Source organism: Amphibalanus amphitrite, unplaced genomic scaffold (assembly GCF_019059575.1).
Source record: "Amphibalanus amphitrite isolate SeventyFive unplaced genomic scaffold, NRLGWU_Aamphi_draft 000720F_arrow, whole genome shotgun sequence".
Taxonomy (NCBI): Eukaryota; Metazoa; Arthropoda; class Thecostraca; order Balanomorpha; family Balanidae; genus Amphibalanus; species Amphibalanus amphitrite.
The window spans coordinates 317,832-343,483 of NW_024882214.1; the positions used below are offsets into that span (position 1 = coordinate 317,832).

The 25,652-nt window shown below is 49.1% G+C and overlaps 2 protein-coding genes across 3 annotated transcripts in view; one reads left to right on the forward strand and one right to left on the reverse strand.

The window, feature by feature from the left end:
• Window positions 1-25,652, reverse strand: part of LOC122365183 (rho guanine nucleotide exchange factor 17-like) — a 34,425-nt gene that overhangs the window by 5,522 nt on the left and 3,251 nt on the right. The window contains exons 3-19 of the mRNA XM_043336175.1: window positions 25,453-25,527; window positions 25,080-25,184; window positions 23,805-23,921; window positions 21,855-21,947; window positions 20,218-20,411; window positions 16,744-16,884; window positions 16,381-16,472; window positions 15,909-16,024; window positions 14,704-14,810; window positions 14,008-14,099; window positions 13,602-13,749; window positions 12,798-12,926; window positions 12,154-12,222; window positions 9,818-10,119; window positions 9,270-9,412; window positions 8,678-8,852; window positions 7,920-8,093 (exon numbers count right to left, since the gene is read on the reverse strand). Coding sequence (XP_043192110.1) covers window positions 7,920-8,093; window positions 8,678-8,852; window positions 9,270-9,412; window positions 9,818-10,119; window positions 12,154-12,222; window positions 12,798-12,926; window positions 13,602-13,749; window positions 14,008-14,099; window positions 14,704-14,810; window positions 15,909-16,024; window positions 16,381-16,472; window positions 16,744-16,884; window positions 20,218-20,411; window positions 21,855-21,947; window positions 23,805-23,921; window positions 25,080-25,184; window positions 25,453-25,527 — 2,272 coding nt within the window. The remainder of the gene's footprint in view (window positions 1-7,919; window positions 8,094-8,677; window positions 8,853-9,269; window positions 9,413-9,817; window positions 10,120-12,153; window positions 12,223-12,797; window positions 12,927-13,601; window positions 13,750-14,007; window positions 14,100-14,703; window positions 14,811-15,908; window positions 16,025-16,380; window positions 16,473-16,743; window positions 16,885-20,217; window positions 20,412-21,854; window positions 21,948-23,804; window positions 23,922-25,079; window positions 25,185-25,452; window positions 25,528-25,652) is intronic.
• Window positions 133-4,462, forward strand: LOC122365184. 2 transcript variants are annotated; one of them, XM_043336176.1, is made up of 2 exons: window positions 133-522; window positions 1,575-2,925. In XM_043336176.1, the coding sequence occupies exons 1-2, from the start codon at window positions 467-469 to the stop codon at window positions 2,770-2,772; spliced, it is 1,254 nt and encodes a 417-aa protein (XP_043192111.1). In that variant the 5' UTR covers window positions 133-466; the 3' UTR covers window positions 2,773-2,925. The 2 variants fall into 2 exon arrangements, with proteins under 2 accessions (XP_043192111.1, XP_043192112.1); XM_043336177.1 differs by lacking the exon at window positions 1,575-2,925 and adding an exon at window positions 3,129-4,462 and having other exon boundaries at window positions 363-522.

The following is a 25,652-nucleotide window of genomic DNA, read 5'->3' on the forward strand; positions in this document are numbered from 1 at the left end:
TTCTTAATGGGTCAGCCTTGGTAAATTTCGAAAATGCGGGTACCCCTAGAGAACACTTGCAAGCTACACGTACGGAAGTCCAATGACACCTTCTCAAGCTATCACTCATACATGAATCACGGCCATAAAAATTTCAAGTGCGTCACGGCTCATGACACCGTTTAACCTCCTTGGATCACATCTCGCGCCGATCTGACACGTCTGACGGGGGCGGGGGCGTCACATCACAGCTCCAGGTGACAGCGTGCTCTGGCTGAACGGTGCAGCGGTCAGCGCGCTCCTGCAGAATCCCCATAGGCCACTTTCTCCGACGCGTCACAAGGTCACCAGATCATCTTCCCTGTGGCAGCGGCGGCGACGCGCCGGTCCGGTCTGACCCGGTCTCTGTATCTCTGCTCTGAGCGGCGGTTCTTTCTCGGACGTGACGTCACCGGAGCGGGGTATAAAACCGTCATCCGCCGCCGAGATGGGCACATTCTGCTGTCTGCCATCCGCTCTGTGGTGGCACCTGAAATCCTCTAGGTGAGTGGCCGCCGAGAGGCGCTGGGCGGTGGCGGTGAACAAAATGGGGAGAACTCAGCCTGAACGAGATCATCTGAGGCGACGAGCGAACGTCCGCCTCATGGTGCAGTGCACGAGTGATTTGGTTGAAAATTGAATTAATTTAACAATTTTGCCTTATTAATCGAGACTCCATGAGTCCAAAGAAGAATAAACTGGAAAGAAAAATATTCGTTACACTCGGACGTTCACCTAAAACGGTGAACGTCTAAAAAATTTGAATTACCGTAGTAAAACATCGCTTGGAAAAAATCATATTTCATGAAGACTTGAAAAACTAATGAACTAATGTAATTGAAAGTCTGGGTCAGAGTAGACTATGAAGTCAATAGTTAAAAGCATTTTACGATATCAACTCCGAAAAGCTTTATAATGCACGAATATAACCTCGTCATATTTTTTTTTATTAGCACATGAGTGCCTTCAGTGAAACACTTATTATCAAGCATGAAGTCAATGTACTGGCGACGTTGTTGCAATAAATCGCAAGACTTTGCCTGCTTCGAGTTTCGCTGAACAAAAGCAAAACATTTTGTTAAAATAAATGCAGATTCAGGTTTGAATTAATCAATGACAATGCAAGAGCTTCCCACCCCAATTTTCATACAGAGCAACCGCGCTACTTTCATGATTTTTTTTTTGTTGGAGCCAGCAAGCTGCAGAGCAGCTGGACGAAAGCGTTCAGGAAATCACCAGTTCCCACTATCTTCGTACTGGCGGAAGGAAGTTACTCTGGGTCACCTGCTGATGGGTGGCTGCTGGAAATCAGACCTCGGAAACGGTGCACGAGGCCCGCCCCGCGACCCGTCCTGGTGGCCCGGCCAGAGTGGGCAGTAAAGTCCATCCAATCTCAGTATAGCCACTCCGCTCACAACTGCCATAGAGAGAGGTACATGCCGAGGATAAGTGATTGGACTTTATTGCCCACTGCCGACACCTTGCTCAGCTGAAGTTCCGCTCAGAGCCACATAAGGTCCAATCACTGATCCCCATGTACCTGCTCTCTGTTGCAGAATGTGGCGGATTCTGGTTTCCTCCTTGCTGGTGGCCCAGGCGGCCGGTCAGGGCTCTGGATTCTCCAGCGCGCTGACCCTGGCCGACGGCTACCTGCCGCCCGGCGGCCCGGACAACCCCACCCCCAACGTGGTGCGCTGCGAGCAGCCCAAGACATTCTACAAGACGGAGACGCAGCGCATCGTCAACACCGTGGTCAAGACGGTGCTGGTGACGGTGCCGCAGGTGATCCAGAAGACGGCGGTCGTCACCAAGGTGGTACCCTCCACCATTCTGGTCACCAGCATACAGCAGGTCAAGTCGCCGGTGGTGCGCACACAGATTGAGTCCAGCATCGTCAACCGCGTCTCCACAATTACCGTGAAAGGCCCGGGCCGGACCAGCGTTCTGCCCGTGACCCAGTCGAAGGAGCAGATCAGCTACAAGACAGAGCAGCGCGTTGTCCAGCGCACCGTAACGGTCACCACACCGCAGGTGCGGTACTCGACTGTGGTGCAGCGCATCACGAAGACCATCACGGAGCGCGTGCCCCAGGTGGTCTACGTCACCAAGGTCGTGCAGGTGCCAGGCCGCAACGTGGTGGTCACCAAGACCGAGAAGAGGCGGATCACCAGCGTTCAGCCCTACCAGCCGCCGGCGCGGACTAGCATCAAGAACGAGATCGCCTACGTTACCTCTGTGGTGGTGCGTCAGATTCCTGGACCGGTCATCAACAAGGTCAACAACATAGTGCGCACGGAGATCGTCGAGCAGACCAGCGTGAAGCGGGTGCCCCAGATTAGCACCCAGATCGTCCCGCAGAACAAGCAGGTGCTCCGGACGGTGACGGAGACGAAGACGGTGAGCCGAGTGCAGGTGCGTACCATCGTCAGAACCGAACAGGTACCCGTGCTGCTGACGAAAACCGTGAAGAGCTACACCACTGTGCCGCTGGTGCTGACCTCGACCTCCACCGTGCTGCGGACGGTGCCCGGACCGGACGTGGTTCGCAGCGTCATCCGCACTGATCTGCAGGTGGCCACCGTGCGCGGCCAGGACCGCGTCATCACCGACCTACGCACCATCAGCAGCGTCCTTACCAACATCGTCAGGACGACAGTCATCAGGCCGAGAATCGTCACAAAGGAGGTGGTCAAAACCGAGAAGTGCGACGATGGATACCACTATGACGCCCCCAAGAATCCATTCAACTTCTAAGAAGCTCCATGGAGACCAGAGTTCATCCTACGATCAGCTGGGATAGTACTGATGTACCAATTGCGATTACACTGAGGGTGTGCCTGCCCCGACCACATGACAGCTGGCACATCACACGTTTGTAACTGAAATAATAAATAAATTGACACCACATCACGGCGTTTTTCCTTATAAATAAAAATACATGCCCCAGTTGAAAATCACCGCATCTTCAGGTAAGTTTGCATTAGCATGCATTTGTTGTGCACCTCGCTTTGTTTCCGTCTTGCATTTCTTGATATCATCGACTCTTTTGCCAGAACAACGCATGGGTATATGGCCTTGTTTGTTGACTAATGGTGTCCTGTTAATTTCAGAATGCGGACCTTCTTCGCTCTGGCATGCCTGGTGGCGGCGGCGTCTGCGGCGCCGCAGTTGGCTGACTCGTACCTGCCGCCGGACCCGGAGCCCACCTACCCGCGCGGCTCCTCCACCTGTCTGCCCGTGCAGGACGTCTACAAGACCAAGATCGTCTCAGTGCCTGTCAACAAGGTAGTGGAGAGCTCGCGCCAGGTGGTGGTTCCCGAGACCAAGTACTTCACCAGTACTACGGTGGTGCCCAGCCTCATCAGCCGCCAAGTGATCAACACCCAGATCGTTCCCGTCACACAGATCAAGGTGGTCCGATCCACCTTTGAGCGCACCCAGCTCAAGACCATCACCGTGCCGGGACCGGACCAGGTCATCCGGACCACAATCGTCAAGTACGTGCCCGTCGTCAAGACCGTCTACGTGACCTCCACACAGGACGTGGTTCGCACGGTTCCGAAGATTGACGTCAAGCTGGTTAGCTCCACACTGATCCAGCAGAGCACGGTCCGTGTGCCGCAGATCAGCACTGAGACGAGCACGGCGCGTCAACAGCTGCCCGATAACATCCGTACCACGGTCAAGTACCTCACCGACATCGTGTACGTCACTGAGACGCTGCCAGCTAAGACCATCCAGCGGACCGTCGTGAAGACGGAGACAAAGACGGTGATTAGTTCCGTGCAGCAGCCGGCGCGTACTGTGTACGTGGACCGCACCCAGGTATCGACCGTCATCCGGCCGGTGATCAAGACAGAGCTGGTGCCCCAGGTGGTTACCGAGGTCAAGGTCAACTACATCACGAAAGTTGTACCCGCCTTCATCACCAGCGAGGTGGTGGTGCCCTCTACGAAGATTGAGCGGAAGGTAGTGCCCGTCACCAGCTACCTGACCTCTGTGGTGCAGCTGCCGGTGACTGAGACCGTGCTCAAGACGGCCGTTGTTACCTCGGTGCAGCCTGGTCCCGGCAAAACCGTCCTCCGCACCGTGGTCAAGACAGTGATCAACACCAAGCTGGTGCCGGGCGCCACGAGCACCATCGTCAAGAACGTCACCAAAGTCAACACCATCAACCGGGTCTCCACGGTGATCAAGGACCAGATCAGCAGCGTCTACAAAACCAAGATCGTGAAGGAGTCCTGCAGTGGATACAACTATGACAAGCCCCGCAACCCGCTCCTCTTCTAGACGCGCTGTTATCGAAATGTGAACATCTAGAGCCGCCGTGTACGCGGCAAAACACACACAATATCGGACATCTGTACGTACAGCCAGCTGCCTTGTGGTCGGGCAGATAAGCGCTCGCTCAGTGTAATCGCAATAAATACAGAAAACGAAGTCGTTCTCTCTGTTTCATAGCATGTGCGGACACACAAGTAGCACCAATACGGAAAAATTCAGCTTTCTGAGAAGCTGGTCTAGGGTTCCAGTAAAATCAGTGCGATGTCTGCCTCATCCCATCTCAAAATTTTGCTCCTTCGTGTACAGCATTTCTTGAACGTGTTTTACATCGCGGGATTAATTCTAAATGACATAAATAGCCGAGTACCTAATCATAACATGATCGCCAGAGGTGGTAGCAACGATTATCAAATTAACTTGATAGCTTAAATGCCAATGCATTGTGTTAGGTAAACTAATAGAAGTAGGTATCAGTCACAAATTATGCTGGGGCATTAACGATGATAGGTAAGAACTAAATGCGTACTAATAATTTATGTTCCGATTGAGTCTGTTCATTTTGACCCTGTCAATCACCGAAACCACAGAGAGCATCCTTTGCCAGACCATTTTTTTAAGACCATTGTTCTCCCGACCACAAAGACCAGGCCGCTTCCCCTCGCCAGACTACTGGTCTAGTCTTACCCTGGAACACAGACCACTGCCCCACCTCAGCTCGGTCTAATCTCGCCCCTGACCCGGACTGGTATCGCGTGATAGCGAACAAGCCTGACGCGTTGTTTGTCTCAAGAGCACAGCACATGTCGCAAGAACAAATGTGATTTAGTAGGCTACAGATGTGCCATCCGACCGGTATTATTACAGGTCGGCACTGCTTAAGGCGGAGTACTTAAGCTGGTGCCAGTGCCGTCTGGGATTACAAGTGGTTTAAGTACTTTAGTAAGGTGATTCTGGTCAGATTAGAACTGGCGCATCCCGGTTAATGGTAAAAATACTCATAGGAGAAAAGCAGCTTAGCTCAAGGGATGCACAAAAACCAGGACAGACGATTTTGTGGATTTTTATTAAGCTTCAGGGACATTCTGCTAAATCAGCCCAAGGCTATAGAACTCCAGGTAAGGACACCAGCCGTTTGACCTTGAACGCCGCCGGCCGGCCGATGACGTCATTGGAGGCAAGCCGGTTCGGCGGACACACAGGGCGAATGCATAACGGAGGGGCGTTGGAACGTTGCGGGAGCCAGGGAGATATTTTAATGTGGTTGCATACCACCGTTGTTATGTTGATTGATCTACAGACTGCATCCTTTTAAACCTCGATGCATCCTAGGCCTGGATGGTGCGTACATTCGTAGAACGATCACCCCGTCCGACGTCCGTGGTCGAAGCTGTCTATGTATTAAAGACACTAAGACGGGTGCAATAACGGCGACCCGAACCCGTCTCTGGCAAATCTAGAGGGGTCGTAAGGACCCAGGCCGAATCTGACCGTCTATTTTTAGGGAAACGGGGTGGGTGAATTGACAACCGATCGATGGCTTAAGAGATGATAAGGGATCCCGTCGTCGATTGTTGTTTGACAGACAACACATGTTGTACTGGGCGTATGACCATCAGAGGTAATGCCTGAACGTAGGCAAGCATAATTGGTCTGTCATATTGTTTAGGAATATAAAATGGTAATGGAAAATGGAGATCATTGAGGATATGATCTCTACATTACGGGAATTCACTAATTACTACGGCCCATAGGGGCACCGCCGGAGCTGTTGTTTTGCCATCGGTCCCAGGCAACTCCAGGGAGCTGCAGTACCCGGCGGCCAAAGCGGCCACCTCGTCGACTCGCAGGTCCTCTGGGATTCCGTGATGCTTTAGTGCTTCACCCACAGAAGCACGGGCATAGCAGTAGGATGTGGGGCTAGGTGTCTGTCCACCTCTTCATTCAAAGAACAACGTGTACAGCGCCTGGTCCCGCCGAAGCTCGGTATCGACCGTGACTTATTCACAACTGGCGGATCCAGGAAGCGGTATTGGACACTGCGGGGGCTTACCCCAAAAAGGTTTCTCGGAATTAATTTAAAAAACTCGGATTTCGATTCCTTGCGCACTGCTGTGCGGTGTGATTAACCAACATTTCCTCAGAAAAGTTGTGAAGTTTTCATTTATTCTCGAAAATCGATTTCGGGCGCTGCCCTGGTTGTTGGGGAAGACATTTGCCCCAAATGCCTTTCCCTGGATCCGCCAGTGGCCGTTGCCCCGCTCCGAGCTTGACTAAAGACGTCTTCAAACCTCACCAGAAACCGATGGTAAGGTGAATTTAAATCCAATAACTCATCTCTGTCTGCCCGCCTAAATATACTACACATGGTACAGCACCCGGCCCTGTCGGAGCTATGAGCCGATCGTGATATTTTCGGCTTTCCCCATCCCAAGCTCGATTAGAAACGTTCTCCTTCCCCACCCGATTGCTGATGTCAATTCAAATTCAATGCCTCATCTCTGTCTGCCCGACCATAACCCATTCATTGCACACCGTTCAGCGCCCGGCCCCGCCAGAAGTATCCTATAGCGCTGAGCAGTTGCCTCCAGCCGCGTCATCGCGAGGCCCCGCGCGGCCCATAAATGAATACATTGCGCGAATAGCCGTGTCACCCCCCTGAATCAGCCTTTCATTGGATATGATAAATTCCCATGTGAAGCAAGACGTGCATGCTCCTTGCAGTTATTTCACCTTGCCCGAAATAATTAAAGTCACTGGGGATCGAAGACAAGGAAGTCCTTATTCTTACGCACGAGCACATGAAACCCTCGAGTTCCCTCGGAATCCTTGCGAAAAATAATAAGAATCGATAAAATTCCAATCGATTTTATCCAATCTATTCCAGCTTCTATATAAAGAGTAAACAAGTTATGCTTTGTCTATGCTATACATAGCGACGTGCAGTGCAGCGTATAGTAATTGAGTTCTATGAAACGAATAATCAACAAGTCGACTTCATACCCTCCGGAAGTGCTTCAAACGACACCGATTGGTGACATAAAATCGAAGTGTGTACCTATCTGGAGAGATGCATGAGGCGATACTTTGGTTATTTTAAGAATATGTATTATGCATGTAACGACGGGACGCTTTGTGCTTCATACAGCAACATGACCATTCTTCAAAGGGTTGAATTTGAAATGGATTTCATTTCATTTCATTGGATATAAACGTTCGGAAAAATCGTCACAAACGGCGGGATTGGCCTTGAAATTGCTTTACTTTCTCGGCCCACATGAAAGGATTTACTCTGTAACGGGAAAATGAGACTTGTAACTACATATATCTGTGCTACACATGTCACGTCCTACTTTAAAAATTCATTTATCTAAGAAGGAAACCGGTTTCTCGATATTTAACTTCAGTATGCTTTCTGTTTTGTCCGCATGTGACATAATATTTTCATCTCTGTATTTTGAATCTTACGAGAAAAGTATGGCACAGGGATTGAAACGAGAATACACGCCCAAATATCCCCCCCCCCCACACACGCACATCACAAATCGCTGTGCCACAAAATTGCAGCCTCCCTCCCACCCAGTCGGTAGGTAAGTAGTAAGTACCGCCCGACAGCGCACCTGCGATGCTGAGCGTGCTGGTGAGGCTGCCGGAGGCGGTGCTGGCCAGTGGCGGCAGCGGCAAGTTCAGCAGCACACCAGCAGAGCTGCCGATCCACAGCAGCTCCTTACAGACCATCAGAGATGTCACCCGAAGACACGCCGTCTTGTGCTGCCGAATGATGCTGTCACAGCCTGCACAAAATGCAGACATCACCGGTCAGTGGATGGTTCACGGTGGTTCACTCAGGGGGAGCTCGATTAGGTTGACACTCATGCGCGCAGAGTGATGCTAGTGTGTTTTGCGTAAGCGCTGCACGTGGACCGCATAGCGATTTGTCAGATTGTGTTGACCGTCAAGGCAAAAAGACACCGCCAGAGAGAATGACGACGGAAATATTTGGATGTGTTTATTGTTTGTCTCCTGAATGTGTTGTCTGAAACAGGTGGAATGCTGAGCTGGAGTGATGACGCTTGACTGTTATTAGTTTATGACTTCGAGTTTCAGAGTCGTATGCAGTAAAAAAGTCGGTAAAAAGAAATAATGAATTTTTTCTCCATCTCCATCTTTCTCTAGATTGAATACATAATCGACATACATTCCACTTATCACGATATTCTTTACGATAAAAGCAAAAGCTAGAATCTTACAGAAGATAAGGCTGTATGAATATATTACATATACGCTGCATATGCTATTGCAATATGCATAATCGAGATGACACATGTCGCGCTGTGCGCGGCCGCGCAGACTTCACACCGCTCTAGCTGCCACTGACCGGAGAGCATGCGCGTGACGGCCGAGGTGACGTCCACCTCGCAGATCCGCTGGAATGTGGACGCGTTGAAGAGCCGGATGGTGGCCGTGTGGTGGAAACTCATCCACACGCCCAGGTCGCAGCAGACCAGCGCCTGGACGGCCGTGTGTCGGCGGCCGCTGACCGCCACCGACTGCTGCGGGGGTCAGGAATGGGGGGGGGGGGGTCAGCACGGGAACAGGAGGTCAGCAGAGATACCGCTGACCGCCACCGACTGCTGCGGGGGTCAGGGGGGAGGTCAGCACGGGAACAGGAGGTCACCAGAGAGACCGCTGACCGGTACCGACTGCTGCAGAGGTCAGGGGAGGGTCAGTGGAGGGTCAGGGAAGGGTCAGCAGAGAGTACAAAGGTCATCAGAGGATAGCTGAGGTCAAAGGCGCGGTTGAGTCTAGGGACGGATGATAGGTAAATGCCAAGCCAAGGCAGCTGAGGTCATTAGACGGAAGTAGAAGATTAAAGCAAAATATAATTATAGTACCTATGTTGCTGTTGAGTGTCACCTCTTTCGCATCCCATTCTCATGTCTTCAGACTTAAGTTCACTGAATACTTACCAGCACGGTATCAGTTGCTGGGTCCAGAACCTTGACCACATTGTTCGTGCAGACCCACAGTTTTCCGTGAACTTTGGCTAGCTTGTTTATTGGATTTGATGAAATCTTCATCACTTGAGGATTTTGGAGATTCCAACATCCACCTGAAAACAATGCAATGCGATAAAACATCGCATATTTCTAATAAATTAATAACTACCTCACATTATTGGTAAAGCTCGCTCAATGACAAAGCATTGTTTGAATAAGAAAATTTAATAATAAATCAAGATGCTCATACCACCGATGTAGCAACTTTTCTGTTTACGATGCCAACAGATACTGCAATGGACCGTTCTTTCACGAAGAATCCAGCAGCGCAGTGGTGGGACCCCCCGATCACATCATCAGCGCGTGCCCGACGCTCAGTTGTCGGCTCACCGGCCCCGGCCCCGGCCCCGGCCCCGGCCCCGGCACCGGCCGTTGCATGACCCAATCAATCAGCCCGCCTTCACAGCAGGTGGCGGGGGTACCGCCGGGTCCCGAGCGGTGCACATCGATCTACATACCTTCCGTGCGCGCGAACGTGGAGACGGCCCCGCTGCCCAAACCGACGAACACACGGTCGTCCAGGTAGGCCAGCGAGGTCACGGCCGCACCCAGCTGCGTCTTGACGGTGGTCTTTTTGACGCGTACGTAGTCGCTGCAGTTGTAAACGTAGATGCATCCGTCCTCTGTTCCGATCCACATGGTGGCCTGCGAGGGTTTGGCCGCCTCGTCGGCCGTCCCTCGAGGACTGATAGTGGACTCGTCCACCACCCCCCGGCGGCTGCAGGTGGACTCGTCCACAGACAACTCAGAGTCGGAGGAACTGCCGCGAACAAAAGCACGACGTCAAATGTCCGGTATAATTGCAGGCCACCACGGGTGTAACGTTTGAATGACGCTTGTTCACAAATACTTCAGTTGTCCACTGATCAAGTTAACCAGAAAGGAAGTCTGCAAGTTTGAAAGTGCTTAGGTAATCATTCGACAAAAATGGTTCTAGGAAATTAAAGGGGTGGATACAGAAATTTACTCCATGCTAAAGGCACTAGCAACTGCACTTCGCTATTGAAGGAAGCAATACTAGGTAGGTACCATTAGACTAATAAAGACATTTCATTTCACTCATTGTTGTAAGGCAATAAAGTTCACCATTGTATGTACCTACTCGTATTTTTAATGCACCAAAAGTATGCTAATATGGTACCTAATGTCTTTTATCTCTCTTCTGCTCTCTCTTCTCTCTCTCTCTCTCTCTCTCTCTCTCTCTCTCTCTCTCTCTCTCTCCCTCTCTCTCTCTCTCTTTCTCTCTCCCTCTGTCTCTCCGTCTCTCCCGCCTCTTTTCTCCCTTTCTCTTTATCACATCGCAATGAAGCAATCGGTTCCTTTCTAGATAGAGAATATCAATGGAGAATCAATTGGTCGCTAAGAAGTAGGTTCCGTTTTACTTTGGAGCCTCTGCCTTTCCAATGCCCTTAGATCTCTGAACAAAACATCCTCGTTTGGCTACTTTCCCACAGCTTAGTGTGGTGCACTCAGACAGCTATTCTAAACAATACGACCACATCAAAATATTTTGTATAATCAGCATCGCGACAATAACTTTTTACCTTCCTCAATGAGCAAAACAACCCGGCAATGGATAATGCGTGCCGTGTGTGTAGGCCAGGACTTCTTTAGTATGCATGGCCGTTGTTATTGTCGTGCCTGTACCACGCAACTACTAATAGACGGGACTGGAATGATGTGAATTTGCATCACCTGGTCCCTTTGAGATTGCATTGCCTACGGCAAGCAGGGGATCAGCCTTGTGCCATCAAGAAAATCATTCATTCGGATAACACAATACCACTTCGCGTTACCTGCTGGCTACGCGAAAAATAGCAAAATTTGCGCTCTTGAAAATAATTTCAGTGTTTTAACTAAAGTAAACAGTCAAATGCGCACTTCCGAGTCAATCTGTTTATGTATTCGTGCGCCATACTCATAAGCGTGCCTCTAGCCACAGCCAATGACCGATGACCATACTTTTCCGTGCGTGCCATACTCCAGCCCGAAGTTATGTAATATGTATGCAAGGGCTGCGAGCGTGTGAGTGCGTGCACTCTGCGCGCAGGCAGCCACGATCGATGACGGGTAAATTAGCCATCGGATCGTGACCCTACCAACAAACATCATCGTAGCATCAGACGACGAGCACGGATTGCATATTTATCGGAAGCGATTCGCGGATAAATTAGGCCGATTTGCGAGCAGTACCTCATATGATGGGGTCCGGAGACGGAGTGGGGGACCAGGGAGGGGTAGGCGGCCCACGTCAGCAGCAATCACCCATTGATCGGGGAGGGCGGGGGGGGGGGGTAGGGTCCGTGACCGTGCACCCCATTGGCTGATGGTGTGGTCACCGTGAATAAGACGGGGTGTCGATGAATAGGGAGCACTCAGTACCGTTTCGATATGGCTGGATACGCTGTGGGTCTCAATGTTTAATGAATTGGAGTAAATGGACCACGGCTATCATTAAGCGCTGCAGATGACAGTTTTTAAATTAATTTACAAGTAAGCCTATAGTAAAGTCATAATGGCAAAGAAGTGTTTTCCTAGCTAATGGTTGGTGGCCAGGAAAACCAATAAGAGGAAAGGACCACGGCAAAGAGGAAAGCCATGCATGAACGAATATCCTCCGGCGAGATTCTTATCCAGATTCAACATCCAGCCGCTGCAATTTTTGGGCCAGACCAAAATCCGCAATGACCAGGTCAGTCAAATAAAATGCTTGGAGCTGGATAACAGGCTCAGGAGTCAAGTGACGAGGAGGTGTGAGTCAGCAGTCAGTGGACCAGAGTCCAACATCACCCACCTGTCGGCGCCACTGGGCCGGTGTTGTCTCGGGCCTCGTCTTTGTTCCGGTCTCCACGAGCTGGCAGTGCTGAGAACACACGCACACAAACACACGTTACACGAGCTGACACGCAGATAACGTCCATCAAACAAACTCCACACACGGATCAGTCGACAGACTGACTACGAGTTAATCGGATTCGCACCATCACTTTAACGAAAACGTTAGATTAAACAGGTGAATTACCCGTACCGCGTGGCACAAGCCGAGACGACACTAAATAGCATGTCTCCATTCCTTCATCCCCGCATCCGCAATGGCTGAATTTATGTGCACTAATTCGCACATACCCTTAAACATCATCCACTGACTTAGACCATGTTTTATGCCACGTGGGTGAGTGATTAGCTGGGAGCGGCTTAAGCCGTGTCTGTCAGGCCGCCTCGTCGGCTTTGAGTCGCCGCATCGTCGGCTCGAGCCATCTCTCCCTCCCCCTCAACCCCTATATCTATCTCCCTCTTTTTTATCTGTCTTCCTCTCCCTTCTCTGTCCTCTTATCTTCCTCTCTCTCTGTCTCCTTTCACCATTTCTCCTCTCCTCTCTATCTATTCTCTTCCCCCCCTCTCTCTCTCTCTCTCTCTCTCTCTCTCTCTCTCTCTCACCTCTCCTCTGAAGAGGCCGCCGGCACCGGCTCGATGCACAGGATCCTCGAGTTGCAGACGCCGTTACAGGAGGTGACGCTCGGTTCAGGACGTAGGCTCAGCGTGCATATTTGACCCACGTAACCGTCACTGCGGAAGGAGCAGGGGGGGGGGGGGTTAGAGTCGTTCGAATGCCGGGAGGGGGAAGGGAGGGGAGGGGAGAGGCTGCGGCTGCTGCCCGTCGGACATGCCTTATGGTCAGTTAGAGATGAAACCTCAAGGATTATGGGTTATTTTTGAAACTGATGACTGTGGGAGCGAGAGACTTCATGAAAATAACGTTCATGTGGTTTGGTTTTACATATAATGACATCAAGGAACGATAACGAACAAACGTTGGATGCATCTATTTTATGATGGTACATACCTGGCGAGGCAGTATCGTAACGGAACTTATATTGTAGACCAACTATGCAAGTAAGCCGTTCGTTAGGATGAGGCTCAATCCTACTGGACTTAAGTCCCTTCTGAATTCTATTGAATCGAACACTTCATTCCAAGACCTCCCTGTGTTCGTCATGGTTTTACACATGGGGCTGTTGTGCACACTCCTCTTACCTGTTGCAGACCCAGATGTCCCTGATGCCCTTTGAACTCTGGTTGGGAGGTACTGACGTGTCCACTGACCTGTTGCAGACCCAGATGTCCCTGACTCCCTCTGAACTCTGGTTGGGAGGTACAGTCGTGTCCACTGACCTGTTACAGACCCAGATGTCCCTAACTCCCTCTGAACTCTGGTTGGAAGGTACTGACGTATCCACTAACCTGTTGCAGACCCAGATGTCCCTAACTCCCTCCGAACTCTGGTTAGGCGTGGGCGCGGCACAGCTAAACTGCAGTCCTGCCCGCGTCTTCCGTACAGGCAGTGGTCTCAGGAAACTTGGTATTGGGCGCCGATCGTTCGTCCTTTCGGCTGCAGACACGCACACAAACATGATCATCATGGTGGTCTTCTTGCAATGACCTTTGCTTAAGACGCCATTATTGATGATCTCTTAATTAGCTCTATCAATTACTTTGTAATTTTGACACAAAAATAAGGGATTAACAGAAGTCAGCAGTTATTTTTAGTTTGACTTGCCCCTGGCTTTAATTAGCCTTACCGTTAATCAATCAGCTTGATGCACATGTATTTTGTCATTTGTCATTTGTCAAGCGTATCCTAACTTACCTAGTTTTTGTTTCGTTTCGTTGAAGAGTTGCTCCCACGACATACGTTTTTCCAGATCATTAAAGCTGACGGTTATGTTTTCTATGCCTTCTCTGAAACACAAAATGTTGATAGTCAAACTAATGCTCAGAAAGTACGATAACACATCTACTAAGCCTTTAGCCCACTGCGAATACGAGGGCATCTGGAATTAAACATTCTCAACAAATGTGTCGAGGAATATCCTGGTACTGGCTGATCAACTCACAACAAATTAAATTTTTTGAATTTGTTGAAAATCGAGAAACATGCACAGCTGAGAAATGAGTGACCACTCTGGCATTACTCTACAGATAGGGAATTCCCATATTTTCAGTTTTGTGATTCTGGTCAAGGGAATACCAGTTGTTGTTGATCGGTATCTGTAATGCTTTGTTGATTGTTTCGATGACACTAATTGACAGTTGTCAATGACTTAGGCGACAGGTTTGACCATAGACAACGCTCTACGATGCATCTCAACCTTGGCGGTTGCAAGAAGTTGCCATATTAATTCACTGATGGACGTTTCAAGAGAGCGTTATCAGACACCAATCTCCAACATCACTGCACTTGGCAAGTGGCAACTGATTGCTGGTTGTTTAATTAATTAATGCATGTCTCTAGTATAGCTACTGTCTGATGACACACTGTCACGGTGACACTGGTGGCACTCACTGTCGGGTGACCTGCAGCGGCAGCAGCAGCAGCTGGCTCTCCGCCCTGTGTCGCTCTGTCAGCTCCCTGCTGAGCACGTGAGCCATCTCCCTCACCAGCTCCTCAACCTAAAGGAAACGGTCCAACAAGGGTCAGAGAAACAAATGAGTGGCTCGACTGCGATAAAGTTACATTACTTGTGGATTTATCGCAACGTAAAACGAGAGAGGAGGGGTAAAATCCAGGTAATTTCTAGCCTCCGAAGCCTCCGAAGTGATTTCTAGCCTTCACTTTTCCGAAGAAAAGTGAGGAATGGTCGCGATATATAGCCCCGGTGCTGGTGCCCTGTCTCTCCAAATCGTCATCCTCAGTCTTCCAGTGAATCAAAACTTCAGCAAGTGGGCCTGAATGGTGTGTATACGCCCTCAATCTATTCAATGTTTGTGCTTCACGAAACATCGTCTAACAAAGCTAAACCATCTTTCCCTCCACACTTTATTGAGCCTGACTGCGTGTCGCCTCAATACACGACGGGCCATGTCCGTTACGAGAATAGCCGTTTGTTATTGGCCGACTTCGAACGCAGCCGTGACCTCATTGGTTGGCGGCAGTGCGACTATTTCGGGGTGCGAAGCCTTCCCGTCGGCTTTGCGGGGAGTTCCTAGGAGTAAAGCAGCTCAGAAACAGTTTGTGGCCGCAGACGATGGTTTGTCAGACGAGATGACGTCACTGCAGATGTAGGTCAGGGGAGCGGCGGGGTGAGAGGGTTTCAGCGGTAGCGAGTGTCGTGCAGCTATACAAATATCAGTACCCATAAGCTAGCTTCGGTATAACCTATAAGCTTCGGTTCTAAAGAAGATGTTTGTGAATAACTCAGCAGGAAGCTTATAAGTCCAAGCTGATGAATATCAAATACATATGTATGATTTTTTTTTTCAACTCAGCCGGTCGAGCATCTGTAAAATTTTACCATACTTACCATCTATAAAAGATAAAGCTGCTTAAAATCGCATTGAAGTGGGTATGATGCTGAATTATTGCTACCGCAAATGCCAACCAATAACGTAAATAAGCTCTTACGCTAATAACGAGTTTATGTTTATTGATGAGGATGACATTTTCACAATGCGACTTCGAATTACTACGGGTCATTCAGTGATGAGAAACCGTATAAATAATCAAATAACGTAGGCATCCATATACCAGATCACTGTATCGAGCCATACCTGATGATGATTGCTGTGGAGTTTACAGACGAGCACTCCCATCTGTCTCAGAGTAGAAATGTCCTCGTCAATCCGCTCAACTTCCTTCGCCAGAGTGTCCGGGTTGAAAGCCTCATCTGTGAACCGGATTCACACAGGGATTTGTGCTCAAGACGCAACGCAGTGCGGGGATATCTTACAACCCTTCCAAAACCAACGGCGATAGTGAACTAAACGGATCAGAAATCCTAGGAAACATGCGAACATGAGCTCATCCAGTGTGTATTTGTTACTATGAAGTGGGTTGGAATCAACACAACTTGAGCATAAGAGCAGGTACGCTGGATAGAGGAGATCATTTGCTCTAAACTTGCCAGCCATTCGTTGGAAAGGCTAAGTTGTGTGACGCGTACGGTCGTCGCGATACGTGGGCATGCATGAAATAAGCTACGGTGTATTAGACATCAGTTTACAAGCTGACGCTCATTCGCACCTCTTTCGATGCTGATGTCTGTCAACGGTATCTTCATTAGGAATTTGTACTTGTTCGGCTCCATGCCATTTGTGGACGTGGAATTCGGTGGACTGAAACAGACACACTAATTGTAATGGCGGATCACGGAGCACAAAAAAAAAACAAGCAAACAATTATTTATTGCCTAACTATTATGCATAGTGCATGCTATTTATAATCAAAAGAAACCATTCGAATTTATTGAAAGATAAATGACTAAAACACATCTGTTTATAGAATTAGCGCGTTAATATCAGATAACTCATATGAAATTGCTTTTCCGTACTTCGAACAAAATAGGAACGAAACAATTCAAGCCGACTAGCTCCCGAGTATTCTTACGGCGTTTGTTTGCGCGATGCGCTGCCTGCGCGTCGTTTGATGCTGGCCACCACCAGCAGGTCCCCGAACAGGAAGAGGCAGCGCTCCTTCTTGATCCCCGCTGGAGTTGTCATCGTCACCAGGTCGCTGCGCAGAAACTCCCTGCAGGGAACACTCGTTCATTATTCACTGGTCAACAAATTAGTACAGGTCTCGCGGGTTTTAGCGGTAGGTGGCTCGGCGAGCGGGAGGGCAACCAGTTCCGCTCTGTATCGGTGACCATTTGCTCCACCCAGTTACTCGCGAGCGCGTACTACGGCTCATAGTAAAGTGGGGAGGGGAGGGTTTGAGTGGCAGCCTGCGTTGAGGCTAGAACCGGTTTCTATCGTCTGGGCCGGCGACACGGCATGCGGTCAGGGGACGGGGAAAGGTCAGAGGTCACTCACAATGTGCAGTACCGCGTCCCGCCCTCTCTGCGTGCTGACCAGCGCACGACCTCGGCCGTTGGCCAATCGGCATTGAACGGTCAAGGCCACCAGTAGCCAGCGGGCGGGGTGAGCCGACAGTGCCGATCCATAGTCGTCCAAAGTTTTAGCCGCTTACCATGGAGGTCGTGAGACGACTGTAATGCTATTGCCTATTTCATGGGAACAGTTCTGTCTTTTAACCGTGACCTGCTGAGGCGGAAATCTATAACTTGACTTCTGACGTCACTGCGACGTCATTTCACATGGGATTGACGCCAAATTTGAACACAGCCTCGGCTAGGTATTTAGAAAGATGTGTGCAAAGTTTCTCTTCTCCATCTCTTCACGTTGCGACAATATCGTCGCAGAAGTAAAGGGGGCAACTGTTGCTTCCCCTTCTCCCCCAACGGCCGCCGTGGTAATGAGACCTGACACGCCGAGTGCCCATTCTGCCCTAAACATAATCGGCCTAAAAACTGATCACAGACCAATGGCCATTTTGGTCAGAGTCATTAAATTTTCAGGGTAGGTGTAAAATATCAAATTGCAGATGGCCTGAACTTATCCTGACTCCTAACCGCATGGATTTTTACTATTTACTTATGGTGAAAAAAATTAACTTACGGCACTGAAAGCTTTGCAGCTATCCGCCACTTCTTGTGCGAGCTATTCTGGAAAAACTGAGGAGAGGGGTTAATTTTATCACCCCTAGTAAGAGGTAGGGTTTGAATTCCATTAAAATTTAACGGTAACATCGAAAAATGCACGGCTGATAAGAACTTATTAGCCGGTTTTTCCATCAACCGAGGCCAACCAGCCGCTTGGTGGCCCCGAACGGCGCGGCCTGCCGGGGGTGGTCTGACCCGCCACAGGTCATTCGGCTCCGCCAATCAGCGACCGCCCGTGCGCCAGCTCTGTCCGGGAGCCCCGCGCCCGGCCGCAGTCGCTACGAGTCCTCGCCCGCGGACAAATAGCATTTAGCAATAAATAGCATTTAATAGCATAATAGCAAATACAAAAATAGTAAATAGAAAAATAGTATTTTTTATATTTCTCAATAAAAAAAAATATTTCGTAATGTTAACCCTCGCCCGTAAACGGTGTTTTGCCACCTTCGCCCATGCAGGGGGGGGGGGGGTTGGTGCGACCCCCCTGGTATTTGAAAACGAAGCGTCGTAGAGCTTAGCGGAAAAGACCAACGGATTGCTCTCAACGAGATCTCGCGATTGGTGGTATATTTTTTGGTCCTAGGTCAACATTTGACCTACTTATGACCGGTCAAAGGTCAAATTTTCGAAAAAATCCAACTTTTTCAGACTTCCGCGCCGGTTGCGGCAAAACGGTAAGAGATATCGACTTGAAACCTTCACTTTCGTGATCCGTGATCAATTCTCTATCGTTTGGTGTGTATTTCGATGTCATAACTCTAAAAATGATGCGTTGGGAGCATCGGAAGTCTGCAAGGTCATTTGTGCATTGGGTCACGTCAGGCGTGTGACGTCACTGACCTGACCCTGACCCAAAATGAACTACAAGAAACAACCGACGATGCCTGAAATGGATAGCAAATTCGAATTCAGGGCATCAAAATACCCCGAAAAGGCATACAAGTGCAAGAAGTCATTACAGGTCAACCGAGGTCACTGACCTTACCTTGACCTTTAGTGACCTTCAAAATGTCAACAGACATTGTGCCAATGTCAAATCAGCCAGTTGTGATTCTAAAACAATCCATCAGTGCGTCGGGTCAGTCGGCATTTATACCAATGTGAAGCAATCTCCAATTTAGCGTAAATCTGGCCGGAGGTTGTTCCCTTTATGACGTCATAACTCCGTGACCTGACATGACCTTGACAAAAAAATTACCAAAAGTTGCGCAAAGGATGCCTTAAAGGGTACTGAAAATTTGAGCAGGCTATCTGAAACGGTTCGGCGTGTAGCTAAGAAAAACCTCGGGGGGGGGGGGTGCACCAACCCCCCCTACATGGGCGAGGGTTAATAAATGCTTATGACGTAAAAACTAATTTAAGTTGACCATGGCACGACATTTCCAATCTATTTTAAACCTAAAGGACCATCCCGTTCGTTCAAGCCCCTCCCGCCTGCCGTCCCTTCCCCCTCCCCCCCACACCACCACCACCACCACCACACCGGCTGAGTTACAAAGCTGAAGCGAACGCCTCCCCTTCATGTGCGCCAAATAGCGCCGGGCTTTTGTGACCTCTGGCTCTGGCCTCACCGCCCGAGGGCTCGGCCGCTGTCCAGTGTCCAAGGACGCCCTGCGCGGCGGGCCGCAGTGATAGCCTCTGCCGAGTCCCGCCTCTATCCACCGTTCACCACGCGCTGGATTCATTCATGCGTCTATGTTTCAGCGTCCTACTCGTTGGGTGGCACCACTGTAGTCATAGGCGACTGCAGGGAAGCCGCGGTCAGAATGCCCCAAACGGCGGATTTCGAGGTTTTCTTTAAATTTCTCCGAAACTAGCCGGCATACGATCAAACCTTTTTCCATGATCATGGTAGGGAGCTATACGAATAAATCGGTCACATCTTTAAGCCTACAAAGCTGAAGACGAAAAAGATATAGCCGGAAAGGCAAAACCTACCCTTAAAACCCGCGAGACCTGTACATACCTTAGGCTAGAGTCTAGTTTACATACACTGACCTTAAGAAGAAATAGTAAACACGGTCAGCGAAACAATGTCACTCTCAAAAGGATGAGTGCCTTTGGATTAGTAGAACATCGTCGAGGTGGGGAGATTCCCCTTTGCCAGACTGTTCCATCTGTCCTCCCCTGGGCCGGAAGCTGCTCCGGTTTCCCTCCCGACATGTAGGATGCTTCCCTTTTCGCCTCGCCGTACTCTGTAAGAAAGGCGAAAGCTATCCCGCTCGCCGTCCCATGGCAGGTATACTCTCCCGCTCACCGTCCTCTGGTCGGTATACTATCCTGTTCGCCGTCCCTTGTCAGTTACGGTATGCCCCTCACCATCCCCTGTCAGTTATACTGCTCCGCCCACCACCTCTGACCTGTCAGGGGTCACCAGTCCGTCGAGGCCATCCACAGCCGCCTCCAGTTCCCTGAGTGCCTGGCGACGGGCCTCTCCGCGCAGAGGTGCCCGTTGCAGACTGTTGATCCGAGAGGCGAGCTGGTGTATCTCCTCGCTCGCCTGCTTCAGGGGCTCCAGGTCTGGGTGACCCTCAGGAGTATGGCTCACCAGTTGCTGTCACGGCAGGGCGGCGAAAGGGTCACTGAACCGGGGGACGTACTTGACGCATGATTCAACCACAAAGGTGGGCCGACAAGTTCACTGCGAAGCGCTCTTTGATGAGCGCGTGGACCTACTTTTCCCGATAATTTGTTTTGTGAAGTACCACGTGAAACGTGTTTCCTCCAAGTGATGCGTTTTACGTGTCAAGGTTGTGAACACGAAAGCGTTCCAAAAGAACACGTGATGGAGATGATTACTATCTGACAGGATAACATAAAAGCAAATGCGCTCCGCCATAATATCATAAAGCGACGATGGCCTCATTCCTAACATTTCAGCGTATTCTCAAGTACCGGGCTTCTCACAAAAGTCGGACGAATTTATAATCAATATATTTAAGGGTGTGTCAGTGTTACAAAAATAAATCAGGCATCACTTGAAAGCCTAGTTAAAAATATTTTGTTTTCAGGGGATTTTGACCGACGGTGATCGCCTTACTGAGCCGCGCCGGACCTATTCGAGATGACACCCGTTTCGCTCGATGCACAGTTAAGCCCCGTGCAGCACGGCTTCTGTTGCAGCATGGCACACGGAAGATGGCAAGCTGCGTACCGCCGACCTCATTGCACCCTTCAGGTCTTTGGGGCTTCTTTGGTGGTTTCGGTACACCTGGGACTTCAGGTGGTCCTACAGGAAAAAGTCCGGTGGGGTCAAGTCCGGGGAGCTCGCTGGTCACGGGTGTGTCTCGAACCTCGAGATCACACGCTGCCCGGAGCGCTCCTGCAGCCACTCCCGGTTTTCTTTGGCGGTATTGGCTGTGGAACCGTCTAGCTGGAACTATTGGCACTTGAGTGGATCAGGATCGCTGCCCATCGTGGTCTGCAGGACGCTCCAAAATTTGTCAGGGTCATCCGATATCGCTGACCGTTGACAGCCTGGGTAGCGCATCTCTCACACGAGCGACGTTCGCCAGCTTGCTTCTTTGATTGGATTTGCGGCCGCCGTTATGTTCTTTGAACCCGCAGTTAACATTTCCTCGAGCCAGAAACTTTCAACAATGTGGAAAATAGCATTTCAAGATGGTGCTCACTAAAAAAAAAGGTTGCGGGAGTTCCATTGTGTTGAAACGACCGACTTATTTTGAAAGTAGAATTTCTTTGAGTTTGCTTTTGCGTCTTAGACCACTGTCTCATTTTTTAAACTTAACAAATATGGTATCATATAAATCTCCTAAAAATTTGCTTTCTTTTCATGTGCATTTGTTTCGTTTAGATATTGCTTCCAGTCCACTATCCGCAAAAGAAATTGGTCCGACTTTTGTGAGAAGCCTGGTATATTTGTGCTTATTACGTCCTCGATTATCACGAGAAATACATTTCTACAAGCATCAACTACCTCATTTAAATAATATGGTGACGTTTTATCTTTCCCGGCGTCACACAGGTCTGCTCTCACCTTTAGAAGAAGCTCATACCGGGGGATCCTCTGAACAGGGGCAATGAGCAGCTGAGTAAGGCTTAGCCTTCTCTTATCGGCCCGCTCCAGTGCCTGAAAAAGTCATATATGTCATAAATAGTATTGTAAACGAAAAAATAGTTCATAAATGAATTGCGTCCACATTTTATAGCTTTAGACCAGCAAGTGTCAGAATTGAAACAAAATAGAGGGCGATTGAATGTTATAATTAAAGGAAATAGTTCACATTTTAACATGGGTTTTGAACTGGAATAGCCGTTCCGTAGCTTGGGCTGAGACGAGCATAAATCAGGAGCTTTTACAGCCCAACGATCACCCTAGGCAAAGATATTCTATTTCTCGTCCCGAAAAATGTGTCTTGCGTTGAGGATGTGTGCCTTGCATATATTCGCATCCAGTATGAAACGAGCATGGGTCCCGAAAACTCTTCAGAAACTAGAGAAATTATCTACGAGAACTCTAGAGAAATTCGCTCCAGTGAGGCGCTCCAGTAACAAAAGCACGAGCAGATCGCCCAAATGCCGGTGGCCGCGATAATTTCTCTAGTTTCTGAAGAATTTTCGGGACCCATGCTCTTTTCATATTGGATCGCGTGTGCCTTACAGAAACTGAAAAGTTCTTCCTATATAAAAAATATAGAAAATAATCTTTTGTTGTAAAAAGGTTTTATTTTCTTTGCTGATCATTTTGAACATAAAAATCACAAATCCATTGCAAAAATAATAATTTCGTGAAAGTGAACTATTTCCTTTAACTCCTATTCCACGTTGTTTAGTCATTAAAATATTTCTTATGCCGTTCCTGGTACTGTAAATCAGAGTTTCCCCTATTTTTACTCCTGTTTGTTTAGCGCTCAGAGAAACAGCCTCTGGGGAAACATTTCAGCCTCCGGCAGGTCCCGGATGGTGTCGGTGGGCTGTCAGACGCTTCTGACAAGGTCAGAGATATTTTGATACCACTGACGGTGGCAGTTTCTCCATCATTAAAGCCCAACGCCCGAGTGTCGGCGCCTGTCACATCAGTAAATGTCTGTCATCGTTCACTATCTTCCACGCAGTTCTAAAAAGTTACGCGAGACTAGGCAGACCGACGCGGAACAAGAGCTCATTTGGTACAGTCGGCTGCGGTGGGAATGGCGTGGCAATCGCACGCGGTGAAGTGGCTCCGCCGCATTACGTTTATACTGCCCTTTTCATGTCCCTTCAAATCAGGAATATTCAGGTATCGTGAAGATGACCTAAATTCCTCACTACCGGCTGGCAAAATGCCAAAGGTGAGTTCATCTCCATAGCTCATAAACAAGTGACCAATCAGATTAGGACTTTTACACACCATCTACTGTTATGCAGCTGAGAAAAGATTGCTCTCTTTTGTTGACACCTGGCTAAAAGTTAATTCAAGACTTACTGTTATCGGTCATTGCTAGACAGGTAGTGAGTATGTATGCAGCTGCGCCCGAGCCCCTTTGCTTAATGATCGATAAGATGACGGTCTTGATCTCTATCGCTCATTGAGACAGTTGATTCGTAAGAATGGAAAAATTATGAACTCGCTACAAAATGACATAAACCTTATCTTTTTCAAACCTAAATTTATTATATCTTATAATAGCTTAGGATATTTACATATGGGCGGATTTTTTTCTGTCCCATGCGGGCCTGCATTGCAATTATGCAGCTGTAGTTATGCCAATGCCACCTATATAGACACCAACACACCTACCGCTCATATTCCACGAATATGGGCCACTAAAATTCTCAAACACGTGCCTAAGCGACAGAGCCTAATGTGGCGCCGAGGACCGTTACGCTAACGTTCACGCGACACCACTTTACCGGGGTAATAAAAGGACCGGTCATTAGCTGTACCGGGTGGGACTCAGGCGGCACGCGCGTGCATTTGAGGAAGTGCCCAGTGCCAACTGCTTACCTCGAGTGTCTTTGCCAGTTCCGGCCGGGTCTGACAGGCCAGTCGGAGTGCCTCCCTGGCCTCGGGCCAGTGGTTGACAAACGCTGCGTATGTTTCCAGCACGGCGGAATGAGTCAGCTGAAACGGGCCGCACAGTGTCAAGGGACGCTGCTGTCTGGGGTGCAGTCTGGTGACACAGTTTTGGCCTGTGTGTTGGTGAGGCGTTCTGGTCTGGTGATAGGCTGACATGGTGAGGGTGGCCTATAATAAAACTGTTCCGTTCAACTGAAAACTAGCAGAATCCATAAACCGTTAATGCACTGGAAGTGAGGTAGTAAATAATTCAGTGTCCGTTTTTTTTCTTGCCGAAAGGACCTTAATGGTCTGAATACTGGAAGATTATTTTCAAGCTCGATTTAATAATTCCTTCAATGAAAGCATTGGATGGAAAGCTTCACGAAACTTAACCCTAAACCATGAGCCACGCATGGTTTGCTGCGATGGCCTGCTCCAGAATTCAATGCTCTGCTCGCTGACATGGTCCGTTTAAATCACCGTCCTAAATTGATTGCAGTTGACCCCAACGACCGAATACAATCCCCGTCAGAACTCTTTTACATCGAGCGCCGGAACGACTACAAACCGGGACCTCAGCATGGTGAGTCAAATGGACAACACTCCACCAACTGAGCTGCGGTATACATAGATTCGCGTTTATAGATTAACAGTTCAATAATTTGATTATCAGTAAACATATTTTTGTCAAGTGAAACAAACTATTACTTTATTGGCTGAGTTGTGTGTACAATGTTCAACATCAAACGTTTTAGAAGACATACGCACGCATAGCAAATCAGACGATTCGTTCCCACCGCAGGGCTCTGTTTGATGTTCGGCCCTCTGCCAACACAACCCAATCCGAATCGACCCACACAGTATCAACTAGCAGCTGACGGCTGCGCGGGATGAAATCGTCAGATCGCGCCGCGAGGCCTGTCAGTCCTGACACTGCTGGTGGGGTAATAGCGCAGTGCTAAATGACGGGATTGTGAGACGGGTGCCAGCCCCAAGGCGTAGCTCAAGGTAATGGAAGGCCGTTCCTCAGCAATATATCGACGCACGTATATAAATGTATGATATTTATAATGCTTCAAAGTAAAGAGGCAAAAAAAAAAAAAAAAACAGCAACAGGGGCGAGTCAGTACAGTAGGATCATTCTTGTCCAGTTTCTGGACCCAGAATTGGACACATGCAGTTGGTTGTATGCCATCCCGAATTCCCGCCCGTGCTACTGACCTTGTTTAGGAAGACTTCGCCGATTCCCTGATCCGCCGACCAATGATCAGTCTTTTCGGTCAAATCCGCCAGGAAACCCTCGTGAATTTCGAGCATTTCAGGGATCTGAAAACGGTAACTGTCATGAGATGGCAGCTCTGTGTCTTTTTGGAGATTTTTATTATGTTTCCAGCTTCTCGAAAAAAATCATAACCAAGTGACAGTGTGATAGATCATGGATTGAAGGTTGACAGATGTCATAAAATGGACAAAGAAGTATAAGTTGGACAGATAGGTATCCGAATATTTCAACGTTTTATGCATTGAGGTTTTATCTCTAATGCGCTTTGTAATTACAATGTTCCGCAGCAATATCCATCCCTGAACCACTCACCATTTGGAATATGTCCTCCAGCGCCACGGAATCGATCAGGCCACCAGGATCGGCGCTGTTCAGCCTCTCATGGTACTGAAAACAGGTAGGGCTGCTCGTCATCAGGGGCCATCCCTTGGTGGCGGCTCATTGCGCGCTGTCAGCGGAATCCTTGTAATAGGACTCTAGGACTTGATCGGTATATCTTGCGGGATGATGTC

Coding starts and splice junctions, on each gene's coding strand:
- LOC122365184 (XM_043336176.1), top strand. CDS start 467: ATGGGCACATTCTGCTGTCTGCCATCCGCTCTGTGGTGGCACCTGAAA. Junction 523..1,574: donor TGGCACCTGAAATCCTCTAG/GTGAGTGGCCGC, acceptor TCTCTGTTGCAG/AATGTGGCGGATTCTGGTTT.